Raw genomic sequence first — 24,395 nt, forward strand, 5'->3', positions numbered from 1 at the left:
TCATCTTCCGAGCCGCTTGATCCTCACTAGGGTCGCGGGGGGCGCTGGAGCCTATCCTAACTGTCTTCGGGCAGTAGGCGGGGGACACCCTGAATCGGTTGCCAGCCAATCGCAGGGCACACAGAAACGAACAACCATTCGCACTCACACTCACACCAAGGGACAATTTAGAGTGTTCAATCAGCCTGCCACGCATGTTTTTGGAACGTGGGAGGAAACCGGAGCACCCGGAGAAAACCCACGCAGGCCCGGGGAGAACATGAAAACTCCACACAGGGAGGCCGGAGCTGGAATCGAACCCGGTACCTCTGCACTGTGAAGCCGACGTGCTAAGCACTGGACTACCGGACTAGAGGATTTTTTTTTTTTTTAATGGCCAACATACACAGCACATCAACAAAGTTGCCATGACTGCCAGGAACAAAACAATCGACACAAAGGGGGTAAAAGGTTATGATTGAGGGAACCAAAACTGATACAACACATGTTGAGTGCGGTCATTAATCTTTGCGATGCCCAGTCCACTCCCGCTTTAAATTGTTGCTATTTATAGCAGTCTGAGGTTACGGGTCAAATCACTGAATGAGTGTATGCGTTTGCGCATGTGTGTGTGTGAGACGAGAGAAAAATGATTTAATTCTACTCTGAACGTGGCTCTCCTGCGGCTTCATTATCTTAGCCTGAAAATAACACACGGAGGCAGCAGAATCACCTTTGATGGGGCTATTTCCCGCCAAACGGGAGGAATTGAGAGAAGGCGATGTGTACACTCGACATGTAAACACTCGCACACTTTAGCTGAAAGAGGGAATTTGCAATTGGTAGTAATTTTGAATGGCTTTTTCATGGGGCATCAAGACTTTCTTACCTGGATGTGACGTTGTAGCGAACGAATCAACGAGCGGTGCACGGCCATTCCCGTGCCGTTGCGCTCCAATAAAGTTTGCGTGAAGATGCCTCCTGCAATCCTGCAATCCTGCAACGCAAATAAAAGATGCCGTCACACTGTGCCGATGCGCCAACGCGACATGTTCGCGGAGGTTCCAGCGGCATACATCAAGAGCAGTCAGACACTTTGATGAGATTGCCTCGAAGCAAATGGCATCGTCGTTAGCAAACGAGGCCAGGGGTGCCCCCATCTTTTTGGATCCAAGATCTACTTTGCAAGGAGCCAAGCTCTCCACATCAACCCCGTTCAGTGTTGACATCGCAATCCCACACAGCGTAATAATAAAAATACGTAAATACTTTTTTCTAGAACATTTCTCAAGCTTGATTTGGGATCGGGGCGTGGTCTACTAGTAGACTACGATCGACTGGTTGGGCACTCTAGTTAGTAAGTAGCCCTTAAAGAATAATCGCCGGGGGAAAAAAATCATTTGAAGCCTTGCATATCAGCGGAAGGCATATAAGATGAGATGTGGCAGTTTTTAAGTGTTAATCTACATAAAAAATGGGGCGGCCCGGTAGTCCAGTGGTTAGCACGTCGGCTTCACAGTGCAGAGGTACCGGGTTCGATTCCAGCTCCGGCCTCCCGGTGTGGAGTTTGCATGTTCTCCCCGGGCCTGCGTGGGTTTTCTCCGGGTGCTCCGGTTTCCTCCCACATTCCAAAAAACATACGTGGCAGGCTGATTGAACACTCTAAATTGTCCCGAGGTGTGAGTGTGAGTGTGAATGGTTGTTCGTTTCTGTGTGCCCTGCGATTGGCTGGCAACCGATTCAGGGTGTCCCCCGCCTACTGCCCGAAGACAGCTGGGATAGGCTCCAGCACCCCCCGCGACCCTAGTGAGAATCAAGCGGCTCGGAAGATGAATGAATGAATGAATAAATTGAACACATTTTTTTTTCAGTGTATGTTGAACTCGCAAAGTAAAACATAAATTTCGATATATGGTCATTTGTGTCACCTTTGACCCCTGTGCGCATAAATGATTGAGGTTCAGACAGATGTTAAATCACCCGAATCTACCGTCGCTTTGTGTTCTCTAGCCAATTAGCGTACAGTTTTACCTAAAAAAAAGATCAAATGCCTTGACAAACCAATAATATCAGAACGTGAAAACCGAGCTTTAGAAGTTTCCCCGCTCCCCCCCTGTCCGTGTCACAGCTCGCTCCTCTGCCGAGCTCAGGCCGCCGGTGTCCCGCAGGGACAGCCGTTGTCAGGACAACCAGAGTGCATCTGACAGCCAATCGGACGAAAACCCCGAGCCCGCGTCGGGTCCCATGATATCTGGCCTGCCTAAAATGTGCGTGCGAGGGGGGGGGGGGGGCCTACGTGTGTGTGTACGTACAGACCTGCTGGCAGTCGTGTCCATCTTGGCGATGTCAACACACACTGACCTCGCTACAGTGATGGCATGTGACACGTCTCTCTCCTCCGCCCTTATGTTTTGTCCTGTGACATCGACACTCATCCTGACGCGCATTTCAACTTAAGTAGCCGCGGATACATTTTCAGTTTTTTTTCTGGCCTCCGCGTGCGTGTGTGCCGTGTTTTCACACACCAGCCTGCGGGTGGAAACGGGCGGGCAGTTGGTTTTGTGGCTGTCATTGATTATGTGGACGATGGTGTTGTTTTAATTGCGTCTATGAAAATGTGTCCTGACGGCACGACCGATGTGATTTTAGAACATGAATTAATTGTGCTGCAGTGTGTGTGTGTGTGTGTGTGTGTGCTCTAATATGTGAGTGGGCCTGCGTGCCTGTAGCTATGATTCTTCCTTCCCCGATGCTGAATGTTTGCTCCTTATTTGACCTCAAAGAGTGCAAGGCAAAAACTAGGACACCACAGCAAGTGCACACGCACACACACACAGTCAGCATATTCAAATCAACCTGGCTAATCTAATCCGCATGTTGTTTGATGTGATGTTGATGTTTCGTGTTATGGTTCTTTCTCCCCCCACCCCCCCCAAATTGACTTGAGTGCCCAGTTTAATAATAATGTCCTTTAAAAAAAAAAATGTTTGCATGCTCATTTCGCTCTGTTCACGATGCACTTTCCTTCCAAGAGCCTTGAGGGACCGTGAACATTTCATTTATAAAAATGAGTCATCCTGAAAAAACATGAGGATATTCAGGTGCATCACACACTCCGTGCTCTGAATCATCCGCACTTAACATTGAACCATTGAATTGACATTCTTCGTAAATTGCAGGAAGAGGAAGAAGCAACACCATCATTAGGGGCAGCGATTAGTCGTGCCAATCTAAAGTTGACCTTTTTTTTTGTGGAAGTTTGAAAATATTTTGACTTGAATAATCAATGATAGCAGACACTATAATAACATTTAAAAAATGTATTCTTCAGATAATAGCTCAGTCCATGTGAATTAAAAGTGATGACAAAGGCCTGTTTTTATACAGCTCACATATTGCAAGTCCTTATTTTCCCAGACCTGTACAATCCGATCATTGCCACCTAACTCATTCTTTAACTTAACTCTCTCAACTTCCCCTTACATTTCGACTTATTTAAGGGTTTGCAAATTCAGAGGCTCACACACACACACACACACAGAACGCACAATGCTTCATATTCTTCCCTCCTGTAAAATGGATGATGTCCATGGAATATTAGACTTGGCGTGAATATGCGCTCTAAGAGGTTTAGACTTGTCATCTTAATCTCGGGTGGCTCGGCACTGAACTCTGCACCCGTAAACCCCGTAGCGTTACGCTACTCAAAAACGTTTTTTTTTAAAAACCCATTGATCGGCCAGAATGATGGACCACTATGTTTAGCCACAAAAAATACTCTGGTGGTCATTTTAGGTCACGGTGTTTTATACATTTCTTTTTTTTCCCCCCTTCCAAATACGATATTATTATCTTTGAAATTTTTCAATAGCCACCCCCAACTGCATGGCACAACTCAAGTGATTTTGGTCATGGGGGATCACACACGGATGCACGGTCATAGGTGCAAGGTGGTCTTCCAATTGCACGGCCACCTGCATCATCCACAAGGGGAAATCTTGCAGTTTACGTATACCAATGTCATACACGGACGGCCAGTGAATCGGTTTTTGTTTCCACTGTGTCATGATCTGCGTAGACTATGACCACGCTGTTTTTCATACAACTATGTGGACCCACAATGGTTAGTCCAGATTTGGCTAATTACCTTCACGCAACTGCGCATAACAATGCAAACGCTGACTTTCACCCATTTTTATCTGTGCAAAATTTTGCAAAATACCAAAAGAATGGAAACCTCCCCCATGCACACGTGCAAGGATTTAGGATAAAGAAAAAAAAAATAAGACAAAGTGGCAAAGTGGGCTGAACGCACAATGCTTCATATTCATGCCGCTCATTCACACTCAAGGCCAATGCTTCACGACACACACCATTTTGGTAAGAAGCTTTTTCTGGTGTAGCATGCTCTTGTCATGGATGTTTAGCTTTCATTTGGATGTAACCTTCTGGGAAGGGTATGATGAGTCAAATATTCATGATAGCAAAATATATATATATATATATATATATATATATATATATATATATATATATATATATATATATATATATACAGTATAGGGGCGGCCCGGTAGTCCAGTGGTTAGCACGTTGGTTTCACAGTGCGGAGGTACCGGGTTCGATTCCAGCTCCGGCCTCCCTGTGTGGAGTTTGCATGTTCTCCCCGGGCCTGCGTGGGTTTTCTCCGGGTGCTCCGGTTTCCTCCCACATTCCAAAAACATGCGTAGCAGGCTGATCGAACACTCTAAATTGCCCCTAGGTGTGAGTGTGAGTGCGAATGGTTGTTCGTTTCTGTGTGCCCTGCGATTGGCTGGCAACCGATTCAGGGTGTCCCCCGCCTACTGCCCGAAGACAGCTGGGATAGGCTCCAGCACCCCCCGCGACCCTAGTGAGGATCAAGCGGCTCGGAAGATGAATGAATGAATATATATAATATATATATAATAAAAAACCTCCATGAGCCCACTTCATTAAATGCATACAGTTACTTGTAGGGAGGTCACAATTACGTTCCGCTGACATTTTGAACAGAATCAGATTAGCCCGAATCATGTCGCTGGTCACTGAGCCAACCTCGCGAATGGCTGGATGTTCATTTGACATCCACTCAGCGGGGGTTTTGATGCTGTCGAACACAGACTGCCGTATCAGACAACCTCAGGCAGACATCAGATGTAGAAACGGTTTGAAATGGATGTGAAGGGACAACTGGAATTAATTGTAGCTGTTGAGGCAGCGACTTCTTATAGAATGCTGGAATGCCGTCCGGAATTATACGATCGCGAGGCATTCCTTATATCCATCCATCCAGCTACCGCTGTTGGAACCTATCCCAGCTGCTTTCTGTGGAGCGGCGGACTTGACCCGGGAATGGCTGCCCCGTCACTCACAGGACGCAAATAGAGTTGGACAACCGCTCACATGTATTTAACTTTTACACAAAACCGCAGGCTGCGTATAACAGAATGATTTTAAAAGCAGCAGAACTCCATCAAGCCTCACAACCTGACCTGGAAGTACCTGCACTTAAAAAGAGGCTTTTTTTTTTTTAATGTGGGAGATGTCTGTTCTGGGTATACCTCGCCTACCTCAGAAATTTTCCACGCCATGCATCCAATTTTGTCCACAAAAAGAAGTTTAGGTTATTCTATTTTGCGTTATGGTAAATGGGCTGTCACTTGCGCGTTCCACTTTGAACGTCATTCACCTACTGATGACGCAGCATCAGGAGCGACTGGGCGTTCAGTGTCTTGCTCAAGGACACTTCGACATGGTCGTGATGGCCCGGGGGGGGGAGAAACGTCAGCGTTGAATCCAACCCAAAGATAATTGGGAAAAGACTTTGCTCGCGGCGGTGTGAAACTGCCTTTTCCTTGTCCACTTGTCACACCGCATCTCTCAATCTAAAGCGGAGTAAACACATATCGACAAATGTAAGCTCTTCTCCCCCCTTCGGATCAAAGTCGGCAAAGGCCCGATTGTCAGCTCTCTCGAAAGAATTATCCTTATTGATTATTCTGTAGTGTTGCGTGCGTTAAGAGTGATTTTTTTTTTCACTCTCCCATCTGCTCAGAAAGCGGTGGGATGAGCCATAAATGCCGTGATTGTGATGTGACGCGAAGTAACGGCCGCCCGTGTCTCAACGTGTGTATTCTGACCATCGGCAGCGTTGTCTCCCGTTTGAGCATGACATGACCGACGTTGATGTCATTCTATTTGCGGTGGCAATCAAGTATGCCCGCGTTCAATTCCCATGCAGGGAAAGTTGGACATGAAAAGAAAGAGCGGGATAAAAATGAATATGGAAGGAGAGGGTATTTGTTTGTCTCCGTGAATGCGAAATGTGGCACAAGCAGTCGCATCAAATGGAACGCGGGCAAGAGAGATGGATGCAACTTAAAAACACGGGCCATGAAAAATTGATGCGCTGCTAATTCGGCTGCGAGAAGCTCCCGCGGCCATCTTTCTTGAGGCATGTGTCTCGCTCACACACAATCATACAGCACATTAGCCAATATGCATGAAAATTTTAAAGCGACATCTTAATAAATGGGAATACGGCTCAGTTAGATACAATCCGCCATAAAAGCTCATGTGTCACATCTAGTTTTCAAAAAGACTTCATCTTTGAATTCCCCCAGATCCAAAGTTATGCTTCCCGGTCAAAACCTTGACGAGGAGGATAAAAGCCCACTGCGGAACATCATATTATTAAAGTCCTGCTGGTTACATGCACTGTGTAAAGTGAAGACGCCATGTACTGCTTTTGCTGACTAATAAATGTGCGATGAAGTTCACATGAATACTCCTCATATTTTTGGACAGGTTTGGGCATTTTAAATTTAGTCGTTTTTCCCTCGAGGGGGATTAATCTCAATGACTTTGGTGATCCCTGAACCTTCCAAAACTTCTGGACACTTAATACTCCCTGACCTTTAAAGCATATGGTTAGCAAAAGTGAGCCGAGATGTGGCTATGAATAAATAATTTGCATAACTCAAACAGGAGGGGAGTCATGCGTAAAAGGGTTTAAGCCCGTCTCCTCAAGAGGGATGTTCAGCTCTTGTCGCTATTTATGCGCGTGTGTTAAGTGCACGTGCATGCGCGCGCCCTTTTGTTTCAAGGTTCTTTTCACATCCAGACAATAATGGCAATGACAATGTTACCTATAAAACATTTTAATAAAGAGCAGTATATTTTAATTTGCGTTTTGTTTCAAGAACAGGTTGAACTGGAGGATGCGCCTTTTATTTGTTTTCGTTTCGTTGTGATTTTGCTGATCAATAGGCAATGATGATGCTGTGAAATGTTATTCACACGAACATCCATCCGCACGATATTCCCTGCGATGGCTTTCAGGCTGGTTCTATCCTGGTACCCTGTTAAATACCGCCCTCTGGTGGTGAATTCGAGCTCTGCTGTTGACGTCACGTTGCGCTGTGCGGCTGTTTGCTATCGTTTTAAATGACTCCCAATATTGCATTACATAAAGATAGCAGACGGATGCAGTAGTTCATTGTGCCACCTGACATCATATTTCAAAGTCCGCAAGCTTCATTTAATCTTATTGCACACTGGTTAACTTCTCTTGGACATTATGTATGTCTGCCATGTTTTTATATCACTTTCAAGATTTGGAAAAGGTATGTCTTTGAGACACGGCAATGATTTATGATGTAGGTTAAACGGTGTTATTTTGCCAAGAAAGACTCGTTTACTTTTCACTGCAGAACAGAATATTGTGTCCTGTGCTTCTATGTTGGCTTATATCGTATTTGGAAGGAAAAAAAAAAGAAATGTATAAAACACCGTGACCTAAAATGACCACCGGAGTATTTTTTTTGTGGCTAAACATAGTGGTCCATCATTCTGGCCGATCAATGGGTTTTTTTTTTAAAAAAACGTTTTTGAGTAGCGTAACGCTACGGGGTTTACGGGTGCAGAGTTCAGTGCCGAGCCACCCGAGATTAAGATGACAAGTCTAAACCTCTTAGAGCGCATATTCACGCCAAGTCTAATATTCCATGGACATCATCCATTTTACAGGAGGGAAGGGACTAAAGAGGGAGGCTGCCATTCTGCCAGCGCTTCACTTTAAAACTTTAAAGAGCACATTTGTTCCTTTAATCACTCTTGCCGCTCCACCTCTGCTTCTTTCTATCTGGCTACTCTGCACTATTTTTCGGCTCCCATCTTCTTCAGCCATAAGCCCTGTCAGCTCTGATTAGGCCACGGTGTGTTTGTGCGTCAGTGCGGATGACTGTTTTAAGTGGTCTTAGGGGGCCGATCGTTCTGCTGCGCTATTACTCTGGACCTGCTTGTCCAGGGGGGGGAGACGCGCTATTGCTGACGCGAAGGTCGGACGGACGTCCACCGTTGCTTCCGATGGTTCGCTTGACTGTCTCATCGGGTACTGTTTTGAGACACGGCTATCCTGGAAGAGATAAGCACCTTCCTAAAACTGTGCCCAAGTTGGAGGCGAGCAGTTGTGCAAAATGACATAGTAGGATAAGAAATTGTGATTTAGAGGACCCTACTACTAAAAACAAAAAACATGGTGTTTAGTTGCCTTAATTCAGGCATGTCCAAAGTCCGGCCCGGGGGCCAAATCCGGCCCGCGGTCGAATTTCATCTGGCCCTCGGCCCCTGTCATAAAATCAGTGCCGTCTGGCCCGCAGGTTGGGCGCAATGGAACACGTGTTGCATTGACTGAGGTCTCGTAGACTGGTGAGTGATGTTTCATAGAGTACTGCTTCCCTCTAGTGGCTAAATGAGTAATAGCATTGACTAAATGAGTAATAGCATTTAGACACTAGAGGGCATCACTCACGAGTTAACAAGACATCACTCCGTGTTTATATTGACTGATATGTCATATTTCAAATGAACCAAAATAAATTCTTAAGATTGTTGAAATTAAAATAAAAATGGAAATATGAAACAGACTGGCTTACTAAAATTTGTTGAACAATATTGTTGTTCAATGTAAAGAATGTCAGCCAAAGTCGGCCCCCCGACATTTTACCACATAAAATCTGGCCCCCTTGGCAAAAAGTTTGGACACCCCTGCCTTAATTCAACGTTGCAGGTGACTCGGATGATAAATCGGAGCAAGAACTCTCTGAATGGATGGTTGTTGTTTCAGCTCCGACCGAAGCCGTGTGAAGCGTCCGTCTTGGCATGGCAAAAGTCACACGGCTTCACCTGTGTGAATCCGCGCGTGCATTTTTAATGTCGCCTTTGCTCTAAATCGACTCCCGCAAATGTTGCACGAGAACGGTTTCTCTCCCGTGTGAGTCCTCATGTGAATCTTAAGCGCGGCGGTGCTACTCAGCCGCTTCTCGCACATGCCGCAAGGGTACGGCTTCTCGCCCGTGTGTGTCCTCAAGTGAACCTTCAGCGCCGTCGTGCTGCTCAGTCTCTTGTCGCAGAAGTCACAGGTGTACGGTTTATCGCCGGTGTGAATCCTCGTGTGGCTTTTCAGCGCCGTCTTGGCTCGGAAAGTTCCCCCGCAGGTGTTGCAGCGGAACGGTTTCTCTCCCGTGTGAGTCCTCATGTGAACCTTGAGGGCCGTGGCGCTGCTCAGTCTTTTCTCGCACATGCCGCAAGGGTACGGCTTCTCGCCCGTGTGAGTCCTCATGTGGACCCGCAGTGCTGTTTTGTCACTAAATCTCTTTTCGCAGTGGCCGCAGGGGTACGGTTTCTCACCCGTGTGGATCTTCATGTGCCGATTCAACATGGCGACGACGGTAAATCGGTTCCCGCAGGTGTCGCAAGCGTACGGCTTTTCGCCCGTGTGGCTCATCGTGTGCAACTTCAGTGTTGTTTTATTGTAAAATCGTTTCCCGCACAGGCTGCAAACGCATCGTTTCTCCCCTTTGTGGATTCTTGATTGTGCGCATGGACTGTACCCGCCGAGGATGTCAAGCGTTGGCTCTGTATTTTTCTCAGAGTCCAAAACCCGATCTTCTCTATGGGAACTTTCGGGACAAACGGGAAAATAGGTCGAGGGATCCAGCCTTTGCTTTATTCCCGGCCCCGCTTCCTCCTGACTTGTGTGAGGTTCTTCTTTTATCTCCGTAGATTCTGGCTCCTGTTGCTCCTCACTGGACCAGGATGACCGAGTGACAACCTCATGTTGCTTGGGGACATCTTGCTGTTGGATGTCTAAAGGGACAAAGAAAAAGGGAATGTAATTACAAGACTGACTCGACTCTCTCGAAGCACGGCCTTGTGGGATACGTTTTTCCACGACGGAAAAAAAAAATGTTAAGTTTGTCTTTGTACAGTCCGCATATGGGGGACCACATCAGAAAATGTTCTTTATTTTTTGGGAGCAGAGGAACCCAGCCTCTGATATCACGGCCCAATTTCTAAAAGAAACGACTGCTGGCCCCATGATGAAGCAAGTAGAATGTAGGTTACCAATCTCTTAATCCACCTGTAACAGCGCAAAATATTTGCCCGGAAGACTTTATCGATAAAAATGTGCCACTCGAGTACATATTACCAAACACATACCGTGATTCTTTGTCTTGTCAAGCCTCTGCTTCAATTCTGCCTCTAAATTCTTTCCCGAATGTCCATGCTCAGTTTTTTTGTCATGCTGACACTCATCAGCATTGCTGCTGTGCAAAAAGGCATCGTTGTCGCAGTCGAACTCTTCGAAGTGATTCTGACTTTCACCAGGACTCGAGTTCAGAGGGTAACTGTCTGTGTTATAACTTTCCTGACAAACGGAAATCTGTCTGAAATTATCGAGCTCTAGTTTCGTGTCTGACTCGTCTCCATCCTGACTGCTGCGGGGCTCTTCTTTAATTTGAGGAGGTTCTGGGACTTCTTGGTTCTCACTGGGCCAGGAGGACGCAGCGAGAACTTCCTGTTGCTTGTCGACATCTTGCTCTTGTTGGTCTGTAGGGACAACAACAACAACAACAACAAAAATGCTATATTTTTATTACTGTGACGAAACCAGCCAAAGTTCAAAAGTACTTTTGGCACCTCTGTTTATTACACATGCTTGGTGAATGCTGAGACGAACAGACACGTGAATTACAGCACTGAACTGGTGTGAGGAAAGCCTTACTTCATACTAATAGTTCTCTATCAATTTTAAATAGAATTGCTCCGTTGTCTAGATGATAAATGATAAGGTTTAGGAACTGGGTCATATCGCTGAAAACAGAATAATAATGAATATGACTGTCATATCAGGCTAATATTGTGCAGCATTGGCTGGACCGAAATTCCAAATGAGGACAATAATGTTTTTTGTTTTTTCTAATCACTGACAAATCGTGTTGTCGGTTGCCTTGACGTCGCAGCATCACCCGATGCAACTTCGTCATCTTTCCATTTTAATCGGAGCAAATTTCAACGACTAATGATACAGCCCAGTATAAAGCGTTTCCCAGTGTTAGATAATTTGACTGACCTGTTCTGTGTAGCTTTATTCCTGGTTTCCGAACGTCGTCCAGAAGCTGACGCTGACGTCTGATCTCCTCTTCATACTCGACGAGAGTATTTATGAAGACGCCGGCAATCTCCTCCGCGGCAGCAGCTAGTCGCTCGTTGACAAAATGTCGAATGTACTGACACGACGACATTGCTTTACCACCGCAGCTTTACTGGTCTGTCTTCACATTCGTTTCGCTCGTAAGGAGTTCGGGTTGACGGACGTTCCTCGTTTCTTCCTCTGACAATAATGGTGGATGGCCAACAGCTTTTAAGTAAAGTACTACCATCTCCCGCCAAGGAGTTTAATTACAGTTGATTTCTCACAGCACTCGACTCACGAGATGATGTTTTCGTTTCCGTTTGTGTTGGCAGTTTTCGACGTTTAAACGTGGATGTCATGTTTACTGATTACTATTATTTACTGTGTGATTTGTGCTTGTTACTTCTGTTAAAAGAGGATAAAGTTAGATGTTTTTATTATTATCCCCCAAGGTGGAAAGTCAATTTTCCACGAACTTGGGTATTTATTTTTTGGGGTGACATTTTACCTTTACTCCTTACACATTTTTTACTCCTTAATTTGTCAGTATAGACTTTAACCAACTAAACTTTATTAACTTTAACTAACTAAAAACTTGGCGCATTGACATCCCTAACTGCCGTGTAGCCGCTATCGGAATAAAATGTTTTTTGTTTAGTTTTTTGAGTGACGTCAATGTAATTGCGAGTCAAATGTCAAAAGCTACCATTTACAATGTCACTATAGACTCGACTACTCAATGCCGCTGTAGTGCTGTTACAATGACACCACAAATATGACATATCAAAAGACAAACGACTTCACAACTGAAGGGGGCGGGAGACAAAAGACATTCATTAAAGTGCAGTTTGTTTAATAATAAAAAGCACCCACCTTAAACAACATAGAATTCACAGCAAGTGTTGACAACATTTAAAAAAAAAAAAAACGATTCTGCCGGCAGAGCCAGCAAGGCCTTCTTTGCATACCTTGCCATTGGTAAATACTGCATTAAATGTATAGTGCAGTAAAACAGAACATCTACAGCTGTGATGTAATTCATAGGTGGTGCCTCCTTTGATTCGTTGAGCTCCTCTGGTTCCGGTTTTGGGGCTATTCAGGTAGAACTGCGGCGACAACGTCACTATAGGGTCCATAGCGGCCATAAATGTCTTTGCCTACCACAGCGACACACAGTTCGTGCCCTGGTTTGTACTTGGTGATGGACACCCACATGGGCAGAGATTTGGCATCCACATTGCCCAAGAGTCTCCACGCTGGGAAAATTCCACTCCCCTTGACCTTTTCCATGGTTAGGAAGACACTAGAGTGTAGGAAGAGAGAAATGGACAACATCGAAGCAAGTCATCAAGTCCAAATGTTGTACAGTAATCCAAAATTAAAATACAGTACATTAGAGGAACCACTGAAACCCTTTATTTACACCCTCCAACTTCAAAATTCAAAATCCTATTCCCAAAAATGTTCAGCTTCCATTTTTTAAAAATGTTGGAGTCGCGTTCGCCTGCAAAATTCATTAAATAAGTTTCGCCAATTAACACTTGGCACAGAGCACTTTTGTTTCACCTGTAACTCTGCATTGGTGGTAAAGAGAGCTCATCTTCTTCTCCTGTCCACATCACAGAGAGGCTCGCGGGCTGATCAATAAGAGCCAGCTGGACGGTCACTTTTTGGGGGACGTTGTACAACACAGCCTCCATGCTCAATTTGGACGGTAAAGGGTTGATCGGGAGAGGAGGATACCAAGACTCATTCTATAGCATAAGGAAAGTAAAGGAAGGTGAGTGAATACAACTCTGTCTATTTAGGCTGGATTGAACCTGAAGGACATAAGTAACATAAATTCTAACTAGCTTGCGCATCATGCCCTTAGTCACAATATGCATGTTGTGTATTGACATGAGCGATGTAAAGTATCTTACCTTATTCTCAGGAATAGGAGGAGACCGACTCTTACATAGGTCTGCGAAGGTGCTCAGCATAGGTGGTAGCCCTAAGCAATATGGATATTTTAGAATTAATTTGTTTGATACAATACAATACATCCTGATTTAAATAGTGCTTTCATAACAGCCGCAGTTGTAACAAAGTGATTAACAAAACAGTTAACAAAGTAAAATAATAAACACAACACATAACATAAAAGTTCCTTTCATAACTTTGCTGCTGTGAATCGGGAATTTCATAAGTCATTTTTTGGGGTAAAAACATCAGATTGTTTTTTTTTTCTGCCATATCGCCCAGTTTTAACAGCTGGATTAGACACAGAAGCAAGTCATAAAAGGGCAAAATGAAAATGAGTCAACGAAACACAGTCCCTCAGCCATAATAATCATACCTTGTTTACTTTTATTCAACTCCTTTTGAATATTTTCGGTAGCATCCTGAAAAGGAAGATGTGTTTTCTATTATTAAAAGGCAATAAAAGTCTTACTATGCTGAAGTGATTTGAGGAGCTTTGTTTGGATCAAATGTCCCTCAAATTGCAAACACTGTATACAAAATGTTAAAAATGTGACTTAGTGTCACAGCGTGAGGAAATAAAAGTGCAAATAATCACACAGGGAATATGTACAGCACTCACCAGCCAATCGTTTTTATTTTCTTGTCTTTCCTTCTTCATTCGGCTCATGTTTATTTCTATGGATAAATACTCGTGAAATAAATAGCTATCTACTATTCTACAAAAATTTGTTTTAAAAGTAATGGGCTCTTACTTTGTGACTCAGTGTCATCGTCACAATCTATGCTGCTGAGGGAGTTGACATTGTAGCATAACGCACAAGATTTCACCTTAAATGCAAACTGAATTATTCGTTTATCAACTTACATCATGACTTCATTATCATCATAAGAAGATGGCAGCGAAGTCTGAAACTAGTGAGATTCAAGTATTTGCCATTGACACTAAAATAATATTTAAGTGGGCAAAGGTGCATGCATGACATTCAAACCTTTTTTTCTGACTTTATGGCTGTGAGTGCTTTTTCTGCTCTCCTTGTGATTTTCTCAATACGTTCCTGAAAAACAAAATAAATCTGTCAAGTTCATAGAGTACTATTTATAACACCACAGTAAGTCATAATACAATATGTCAGAAATTGGTTGAATAAATGACATTCCAAAATAAGTCATTGCTACGGTTTACTCACCTCAAGTTTTTGGATAGATTCTTCAAAACCCATATCTTGTTGAAGCTGTTGAATGCTTTCGTCTAAAATATGCATCTTGGTGGCAATCTTTTGTATCGCTTTTTGGACTTCCTCTTCTACCAGCATCTGGAGCTGTACATAAATGCGCACACGCTTTTAATGCTACATTTTAAAACACATCTAACGACAATTAACTAACCTTCCGCAGTCAAAGGTTTTGACACTTCATCATGTCATTAAATGACGAACCGTGTCCACACTTTTGACTGGTACAAGAAAATCGTTTCACTTACTTCAGATTGGGAGAATTTAATCTTTTTTTCACAACTTGCAGATGAATCTGACGGAAGACACAACCGCTTCATTCTTAAGAGAAAAAAAATACAGAACGAAAGGAAGGCGGCTTTGATCTCACAAAGAACATTGTCGCCAAACACGAGAAACCCCGTACAGTGTCGCTTCTTTAACGCTTATTGTTGGCTGTTGTCGTCGCTTTGCATAAAATAAATTAATGTGTTGATGGCGTTCTATCGTTATACAAAATTCCAACATGGACCAAACATGGACAGACCTAAACTTGACCGAATCTGATCTGATAAGACTAAATAATGCAAGCTAATAATAACAGATATATATGCTGGGCATTTACTTATGCCTGATAGAAATCACCAAATCAGAACCAAAAACTTAATGCAGTACCTGGAAAACCTCTTGAGAACTCCCACTTGTTTTGTTTGTTCTATGGGTGTTACGTCATATTTTATCCGGGCGTCAACACTTCCGGGTTGCGGCACATTTCTTTTTCCCGTTAGTTAATCCCTTGTACGAGTCAACTTTGCTCTTTGTTCTATCTATCTGTCAAATCACATTACAGACACATGTTTTCACAAACGAGGCAAAACATTTTATTGTTTAAAAGATACAATCACGGAGGTTTACATCAAACGAGCGGGTTCTGAAGAGTTTGTACAGTGTGAAGTTGACGCACTGTACTTTGCCGAGGTGTAGTTGACTATCAGTCCAGTTGAAGTCGCTAGAGGACAAAAAAAAGTCTAGTCTAAACGGGGGGGGTTACAGGAAAAGAAAGTAAATGTCACAGTGACGTGATCAATTGTCGGTTTTCTTTTACAGAAATATAAGGTCATGAAGCTTACCGTTCATATTTTCTATTTTAATGAAAATGGAAGCCTTTTCAAAAAAACTAAACATTTTAGACCCCCCCCCCCCAAAAAAATCGGTACATTAAGTGTGCCCATGATTTTTTAAGATTCAATTTATAGAGTCATTCATTTCATTCCTTCTCATCTAATTCTTAGGAATTGATTTGAAAAACAGGAACATCCATGAAATATGAAGGCTTATTAATGAATATGGACTTACAATCGTATGACTAATAACAAGCAATTACACAAAATGTTGTTTTGATCATTTTTCAAAAATCGTCTTGAGTTAGAATTCTCACGTCCATTTCCCTGAATCAAGAATTTGCCCAAAGGTAACAGAAACTTGACAAAACAGTCCAGTGCATCACCAATTGCTCATGCAGTTGAAATGGGCACACTACTGCCTTTCCACAAAAAAAAAGGTTTCAGCTCTATGTTAAAAACCACACCAACACCAAGAAATAGTGATTTTAAAAGTTAGTGCTATCATATGAGCAAATATTAGCCAGAAATAATCTTTGGCGTGAAGCATCAGGCATTGACAAACATGTCAGAATGGCAACAGAATAAAATGACCCATGTCATCCTCACTTGTAATGTTAAAACGAGTTGCATTTGGTCAAATAAATAGCCTTTGTCCTAGTTTTCATTCACGAAAAGAACAAAATAGCATAGTAGCAGGCATGACAAAATTAACAAAACAGTCCTATTTCAAGTTTGTCGTCATTTAAATCCCAAACGCGTCACCAAGTTGCCAAAGTATAACACAGACAAAATATTCAAATCCAACAACTTGTATCACTACACTTCTTATAAGCTAAGGTTAACATATTTTCAACATTTTTGGTGTTATTGACGACATTAGTTCAGTCAGCAATAGTCTCGACTATACATACACAGCAAATATGTACAAAATTACGTGTTTTTTTAATTTGTTAATAGCTTCTCAAAAATGTGGACCCAGCAAGAAAATCTCCCATTTTTTTTCTTTCACTTATCCCACATATATTTCACACATGGCCTTGCTCATGTTGGTGAAAAACATGACAATGAGCCAACAAAGAAGTAAAAGAGAGAGTACGGATGTGGGGAGTCAATAGTCAATAAAAAGAGGAATGAAGGAAAGTACGTTCTTGTTTTAAAAAAGTCGGAACGCCTTCAACAACAAGTAAGAGTTTTGGTGGATTTTAATAACTTGGATGAGCAGTTTATGCACAGATTAAAAGATATGTTCACGCACAAAGAAGCATTGGCTACTGTGGACGCTCTTCCTCTTCGATAGTTTTACAGGACAGCTCATGAGAATTTACATGGAGATGCTCACCTGGATTTAATGCAAATGAACCTGTATCGGGGCTTTAAGTGTGAGACTTGTCCAACTTGAAATGCAAACGGTACAAACATGCGGCTCTGCCTCCCCGCCATTAAGTTCATGCTGTGAAACGTATGCCGAATGTTATTCAGTCACTGCTATTCATCAGACAATACAGTGAGATCTCCTCAAATGACAAATATTTACAGTGTCGGTGTGCAAGGGGAGTGACGTCGAATGCATTCTTGACAGCATTCAGTGAGCACCATGATAAGAGCGAGACGCAATGCTTGATCCGTGTGTGTGTGTGTTGTTTGTTGTTTTGTTTGGGCGGGGGGGTTGCATATATATATTGCCTCTCTACTAATATGTGAGCGCACTGCACAATTATCTTCTTGGGTATTCACTGTCCATCCAAGGATTTCGATGTAGATACTCTATGCCCATTTACTTGCGTTTTCTAAGCACCAAATACATGAGACCACTAATTAAAGTCATTGGGAAGCTGACCCAGGCCAAAATATAGGAGGATCCGTACGAGCCATCATGGAGACTGCTATGGTGGAAGGACTTGTTCTGAGCAGTGTAAATGGAGGCCGCCATCATCACGCACACAGCTGAAGGGAAGAGAGAATTCGGGGAGGGAGAAAAAAGGAAAGAAATGTTTGAATAGAAAAAATATCTGCGAATAATAAGGCCAGACGCTCGTAAACGTAACGTGGTGAGATTTGGTGGACATCGTATTGATGTGCATTTGTGTCACTCACAGGCCAACAGCTGAATAATGGCGGTGAAGATGAATCGCTCTCCTTGCTTGAGCCTGAAGAGCTGAAGAATGAAGATGAAGAAGCTGAGACAGCATAAAATGATGGCCAGGATCATGGTGGCCTGGACCGTCTGCAGGTAGGCTAAGGGGCGCAACCGACAGCTGTTGGAAAATCGTACACCGCATACACACACACACACATCAGCACTATTTGCAGCCGGTACACATTCCTACCTGCGTCAGTAGTGTGGCTTTTGGTGATAGGAAAGCAGGTGGTGTTGCAGGAGTACCACAGGTCCGAGTAGAGCACATCTCGTCCAGGTGGTGACACCAACCACCATGCCTGTAACACAGCAGTGAGTGACACACCATAAACGTCCGTTCCTGCAATGATTTTTGTGTGTGTGTGCGCGTGTTTAAAAATGGCCACCCTTTGATGCGAACTCACATTATGTATGGTTGCAACAAAGAGGAGAGTGGCTGCAGCCACATGGAAAAGGATGATGAGGACTAAGATGATCAACATAGCTGCCCGCCCCGCTGTTTGGCTCACTCGTCTTCTAGTAGTTGCTAGACGCAGACAAACACGGCAAGATGTTTCCGTGTCACTCGGTCTGGTTTTCCCTCTGTGAATGGAAGTCAAGTTTGCTGGCTGATGGTCAGGCGGGATCAGGGCCTCTCACAGTAAAGGAGTCAGTCTGGAGCAACAAAAATATAAAAATCAACACACAAAAAAAGCACGTTAAATACATCTTTTTGGATATGGTCAAATGATGTAACTATTCAATTAGGCGTTGTTTGGGTTGGACTCCTTCGTTCTCGATTCTTGCATCCAACTTTGCGAAGAGTTTGGCCAAGCCCATGTCCTGCGCCAGCAGATGCACATTGTCAACTCTGGACTCAACTAGTTGACACTTTTTATCAGCACTGTTGTTTAAGTGCTTTTGTTATTAAGTGCCTGGTGAATGATCTCAACAAAGAATTTGCTAAATTCAGGATTTCGTGTGGCAACCGGAGATCTTTTTGAGGAAACAAATGCAGAGTGGAAGTGTTGAAACTGTTCCATATGCAACCAGTTATCCAAAAAGAGCTTTTTATTGAATTGCAAGAATCACGGGGTTGATGAGACACTCAGTGAATTATGTGCAGCCTCAAAGTCTCCACTCAAATTTTAGAAAATATAATTTAAGTGTGTCGTGTCCATCTGGACGACTTTACAAGCAGGCATTGGAGTTTCTCCATTTGCATTGCAATGTTTAAAAACAGCAACCATGCCGTTCAAATCAGACCGATAGCCTATTAGGACGAATAATCGATTAAATAGTTGTAAAGTTCGGATTGCTTATTGATGAATGGTGTCTTATTTTTGCTATGTTGGGTTCTTCTCTCTCAGTCTATTCTATCAAGCTATTTCTGACCACTTTTTCCTAGAGTCTCTTCTCAGCTAATTAATTTTTATTTGGCAGACAGCACCTCTGTGTCAGCCTCTGCCATTCTGTTGCCTCATAAACGCACCACAAGCGTGGGTTCCCACAGGGTTCCGTTCTAGGTCCCCTTTACTTGCTTGCACATGGCTCATTACTCGGGGAAACAATTTCTTTTCCCAAATGTATGCGCCTCAAACAATAATGGTGAACACCTCAAGCTGCCCCTGACTGTGCCTCAAACCATGCTGAAGCTCATAGTGGAGCAAGCCTTTGCTCTTGCAGCTCCAAATTTGTATAACAACCTGCCTCCTCAAATCAAACCGCCCTCCTGCCTCACCGTTTTTAAATGACTTCTGAAAATGCATCTCTTCCCCTTGGCTTTTTAAACACAGTAAGACAACGCAATGTTTTTATGATCTATGTTTCACCGTTATTGTTGTTCATTTTCACTTTATTGCTCCTTTGGTGTTATTCATCTGTTGTTTTGTACAGCACTTTGGATACATTTGGATTGGAATCAACACAAGACTTTGATATGTGCACACATGATTTAGATTTTGGTAACTGCCACCCAATGCGAACACAAAAGAAGCTGAGTTGGAAGATAAGCATAGCCGCGCGCGCACACACACACACACACACGCACACACACACACACACACACACACACACATACACACATTCAAGCCAGACAGCAAAGGAATTAGCCGTCTCCGCCAAAATGGAATCATAGTAAAAACAGACTCCTCCCGCCGACAGGAAGCAGGCCACAATTTGCGTGAGCACATGTGGCTGTGGGGTTGCTTTCAGGAGATGGACTGACCCTTTTTGAGGTGGCGAGGACAGGAAAATAGAGGCTAAATCTATGAATCTTGTGACAGCATGTTGAGGGTTTAATGTAAACACTCACTGCTTTTGGTAAATGCTCGTCATCCTTGAGCTTTGAGAAGTAAACAGGATGGAACGGAGACCAAAAAATACCTTGAATATATTAGTACCAATTCATAAGGGCTTACTGACTCTGTAGGCTCTATACACAATATAGTCAAGCCGCGGTTTGCCTCTTCAACCAGTGAACCACAACATAAAAGTCTATTATTATGAAAATAATACCATTCTTACTACAAGCACAACAATAAATCCCAAAAGAATAAATACCTCTCCGAGCAAGATGGCCAGATCCACCTCTTGTTGCATTTATTGCATTACAGCACTTTGATTTTAATTCCATCCTGCTGAAATACTCTTTGGCACCACGGGATCATTCCCAGATGTCCACACGTGCACATTCGCACGAATGTAATCGGGTCTGCTGATAACGTTGCGTTAGCAAAAAAGGACGTAAATAGAATTTGACCATTTTTTTTTACACACAATATACCGTATATATGTATATTATATATATAATCCCAATCTATGGTAACCCTGGTAGAAACAATTACGGTGTGAATGCACTAACGCTCATCTCAGACACCAGCCAGACACACTCACACACACGCAGATAATGATGTCCACATGCCACATACGTTAGCCTCGCTGGTCTGGAATGCATTCCGTTGTTGTCAAAAGATCTCATGATGTATCTGCTCACAAAGGAGCAGCTGTTCTTTGCCAATCACTAGGGCAAATAAAAGACTTCACCATCTAATTTAGTCAGAATGCCTTTTCTACCACTTGGTCAGTAAGAGGTATCATTTATAGCCATTCTGGGTGTATTCCAAAAAGCCAATTTTGATTTCTTTCCGAGCCGAAATTCTCATGTTAAACATGCAAAGCACAATCGGCAACATATACAAGTGAAACCACCTCGACTGTCACACGCAGACAAAGAGACGCAAAATACAACCATTCCTCCTTTCCACTCACCCTTATAATGGGAAGCTAGGGGACTCTGCAAAAGGGTGTGTGCGTGCGTGCGTGTGTGTGTGTGTGTGTGTATGGGTGTTTGCGCGTACGTGTGTGTGTGACTGCTGGAAAATGCTGACATTTAATGTCCTTTTCTTTCATAAAACACAAAGCCACAGACTTAACTGGGCCTCTGGAGCTCACTCCCCCGACCGAGTCTCTCGCTGTTCCGCTCGCCCAACTCCTCTCTTGCTGGCTTTGGGGAAAATGGCTTAAAACTGATGAACAGAGGACAGGAAGTGGACATGAAATCTTACAGTGGGGCCCTCTGGCTCCAAATGTAGTTGTACTGCTGAGAAATGTGACATTCCTCGCACATAAACTTTCTTCAAAACCACATTACAGACGACTGCAAGCAGATATTCTTACTCGAGTGATGTATCGAGCTCAAGGTTAAGGCCATTCAATCTATGGACTTTGTACTGAGCCTTGAGGCTGTTTGCGCATAGAATCGGATCGATGAAACGATCTTTTGTCCACAATCAGAATGTAATCAAGTGTGGGTGTGGGTGGGTCAGTTTAGGCGGTTTGTGTTTATACACAGCAACCGTCGTGCCAGGTCTATTTTTAGTCAAAACACAAAAGGCACATCTTCCCCGTCACAGAGTTAACGCGAAGCTTTGTTTAGGAAAGAGCAAACATTTCTTCATCTCCACAACTACGTTTTATTGTAGAGTTGCAAATGTGCCATATTTGTCGAGGCCAGAGTCAGACATTGCAATGATGACAAGATCATAACTCCGGTTTGGCGTTTGAGTCCGATTGAGCATCTCCGTCTCAGCATATTCAAGGTCACGGGCTCACAAAATAAAAGCTGTCCCTAATTTATGTGAACAATAGGCGTGATGGTGTCTAGCTAACGATTGTGTAGTCCACACTCATTAGGAACTCGTAAACTGGACAAATGCTCGCATGAAAAGGCAAACACATGTACGCTTACTGTTTTTCCTGACGTATTGAAAGACTCGGCTTTGACATTGGAACTCTTTTGCGTTGGACACTGACATGTTTTAGTCTGTATTTGAGTCCACACGTGTTGTTCATAGACCTTCCTAAAGTGACCGCCATGAGTAATGACCCCCACATGGTAGAGTGAGGTTAGGACAGCCAAGAAAAAAAAAAGTTGTCTCTGTTTAACATCCACACACTGCACTTGTATTTTCTTGATGGATTTCCTCATTCAGCACCTTTGCCAAGCCTCACGTTAACTTGGGATCAAATATCACACGCCTTTCTGCTTACGCTGAGTTCATGATGACGGAAAATATTGGAAAAACTAGCACTGACTAGCCGGATAACCGGAGGCAGTCTGTCAATCCTGCAGTAGCCGAGAGATCATTTTACAGTTTACGAAACTTTTGAAATAACCTGCTTCAGATCAGCTGTACAAATCGTCCGGTCCACAGAGGAGCGATTTAGTCACATAAGTGTTTATAGAGCTCATTATTCTAATCAGTATTATGAGTATTATTTAAACAGTACATTACAAATATTTGTATTCATTTATTTTTCTAAAGTAACACTATACAAGTATTTAAGTATTTTCAATTCAAACGATTGACCCAAAGTTCACCCCCACCCCCAAAAAAATCACTCTGCATAGTTACACCAATAGAGGGCGCACTCTCATCAAAACTAAATTCTTTTTAGGTTATTGGGAAATTCTAATTACTGTACATCATAATCTTTCATTTTATCCAAGAACTCTGTGACAAAAATCACAACAAAATAAGAATCGGGCTTAATTTTCTCCGTTTAAAGTGGGAACGAGAAAACGTCACGTGCATTATCCCGAAGCGCTGCCATATGGAAGATCATAAAAAGGTAGCTGGAATGATAACTTAGGAAGAATAATGGTTAAAAACACTAGAGACCTTTAACTTCACACGTACAAGCAGCTCGTGGGTTCTCGTTTTCTCATAAATAACGTGCACTTGGTCTTATTCATTTGTAGACCACGAACACGCACGGGTGTCTAAACAACGCCCCCCTTTTGGTCAGCGATTTGGACGTTGGCGCTGGGAATTTGTGCGTAAAAATACGCGCCGGGAAATAAAACAAGTAAGAAAGCGTATAACATTAAAATACTTTTTTTAATTGGGAGGCGCAACTCTTCAACTTTGTGAAAAGAACAACAACAAAAAAAGGGGTATCAACGTGACACGCGGTCTAATTTGCAGCATTCAAACTAGATGCAAACACGCGCATTTACTCACCGAGTTGGAAGAACGTGGAATAAAACGCGATGAGCGCAGCTCCAGATTGTCAGGAAACAAATATTAAAGTCAGCAAATATTGTAACGGCGAGTCTCCAGGCGCGACGCAGCTCAGGGAACAGGCACCGAACAACTCACTCGACTCCCACAAAAAAAAAAAAAAAAAAGTTGGAGATGCACATTTCCTCTGTGGCTAGGCTGCTGGCGTGGGAGGGCTTTGGGTGTGGCTTTGGGACCGACCGGGAGTGCGAGGACGTGTGCGCGTGCGTGGGTGCGTGTGTGTGGGTGACAAATGTGGTGACACTTAGGGTAGAAAGTCATAATGGAGAATCGAAGGGTGGTTTAATAGTCAGTTTCACGCACTTCATAGCGACGGAACGGAAAGAGGAAATTTGAAAAGAAGAGAAAAAAAACGACATGGAATTTGGCAAACAAAAAGAGGATGTATGAAATGCTAAAAGTGAGGGGGGGAAATCCATGGCCACAATTAGGAGAATGATTCATAGAATTAGGAACAGTTGGAATAGTTGTGAAGAATCCAGAGTCAGTCCAGGGGAATACAATGTTGCTGTGTACGACCGCAGACACCGTGGATGAATGGAATTGTGTTTGAAACCACGAATAGTGTATTGAAATGCAAAACAAAATCCACACGTCGACTGGTGGGTTGTGGAAAGCTGTTTATTCCTCAACCGTATGAGATTTCTGTACACTAGTAGAACAAACTACATCGTAGACCGCCATCGTTCTAGTAGAGTGTAGGAAAGTCGTGCAGATTAAACATCGTCGTTGTCCTAGTGAGCCCCATGGAATATATTTTTTCTTGTCATCTATAACTATGATACGGTAGCCAGAATGTACATTTTAACGTACAAGCACAAGTCTGTCTGCAAACGTTATACCTTTACAAACTATTAAGTGATGATGTCGTTTGCCATTATTTACGTTGCTATTTGCATTTCATTCCTGTTCTCC

General features: G+C 43.2%; 2 protein-coding genes across 16 annotated transcripts; both read right to left on the reverse strand.

Annotated features, from left to right (window-relative positions):
• Positions 1–8,924: 8,924 nt before the first annotated feature.
• Positions 8,925–11,694, reverse strand: LOC127589215 (zinc finger protein 260-like). The gene is made up of 3 exons (XM_052048272.1): positions 11,417–11,694; positions 10,504–10,893; positions 8,925–10,149 (listed from the first exon to the last, which is right to left on the reverse strand). Exons 1-3 carry the CDS (start codon positions 11,586–11,588, stop codon positions 9,173–9,175), a joined length of 1,539 nt encoding a protein of 512 aa, XP_051904232.1. The 5' UTR covers positions 11,589–11,694; the 3' UTR covers positions 8,925–9,172.
• A 621-nt stretch (positions 11,695–12,315) lies between these two features.
• On the reverse strand, positions 12,316–23,630 carry emp2 (epithelial membrane protein 2). Of its 15 annotated transcripts, none has more exons than XM_052048171.1 (14): positions 23,421–23,630; positions 21,331–21,422; positions 18,321–18,570; positions 18,107–18,215; positions 17,874–18,014; positions 15,331–17,723; positions 14,925–14,997; positions 14,632–14,763; positions 14,197–14,499; positions 14,064–14,119; positions 13,818–13,863; positions 13,402–13,472; positions 13,046–13,233; positions 12,316–12,782 (listed from the first exon to the last, which is right to left on the reverse strand). In XM_052048171.1, the coding sequence occupies exons 3-6, from the start codon at positions 18,396–18,398 to the stop codon at positions 17,554–17,556; spliced, it is 498 nt and encodes a 165-aa protein (XP_051904131.1). In that variant the 5' UTR covers positions 18,399–18,570; positions 21,331–21,422; positions 23,421–23,630; the 3' UTR covers positions 12,316–12,782; positions 13,046–13,233; positions 13,402–13,472; positions 13,818–13,863; positions 14,064–14,119; positions 14,197–14,499; positions 14,632–14,763; positions 14,925–14,997; positions 15,331–17,553. The 15 variants fall into 15 exon arrangements, with proteins under 15 accessions (XP_051904131.1, XP_051904127.1, XP_051904129.1 ...); XM_052048167.1 differs by lacking the exon at positions 21,331–21,422 and having other exon boundaries at positions 13,818–14,119; positions 14,197–14,231; positions 14,310–14,356; positions 14,434–14,499; positions 23,421–23,619; XM_052048169.1 differs by lacking the exon at positions 21,331–21,422 and having other exon boundaries at positions 13,818–14,119; positions 14,197–14,228; positions 14,434–14,499; positions 23,421–23,619.
• Positions 23,631–24,395: the final 765 nt, after the last annotated feature.

This window comes from Hippocampus zosterae, chromosome 17, assembly GCF_025434085.1.
Source record: "Hippocampus zosterae strain Florida chromosome 17, ASM2543408v3, whole genome shotgun sequence".
NCBI classification, from domain to species: domain Eukaryota; kingdom Metazoa; phylum Chordata; class Actinopteri; order Syngnathiformes; family Syngnathidae; genus Hippocampus; species Hippocampus zosterae.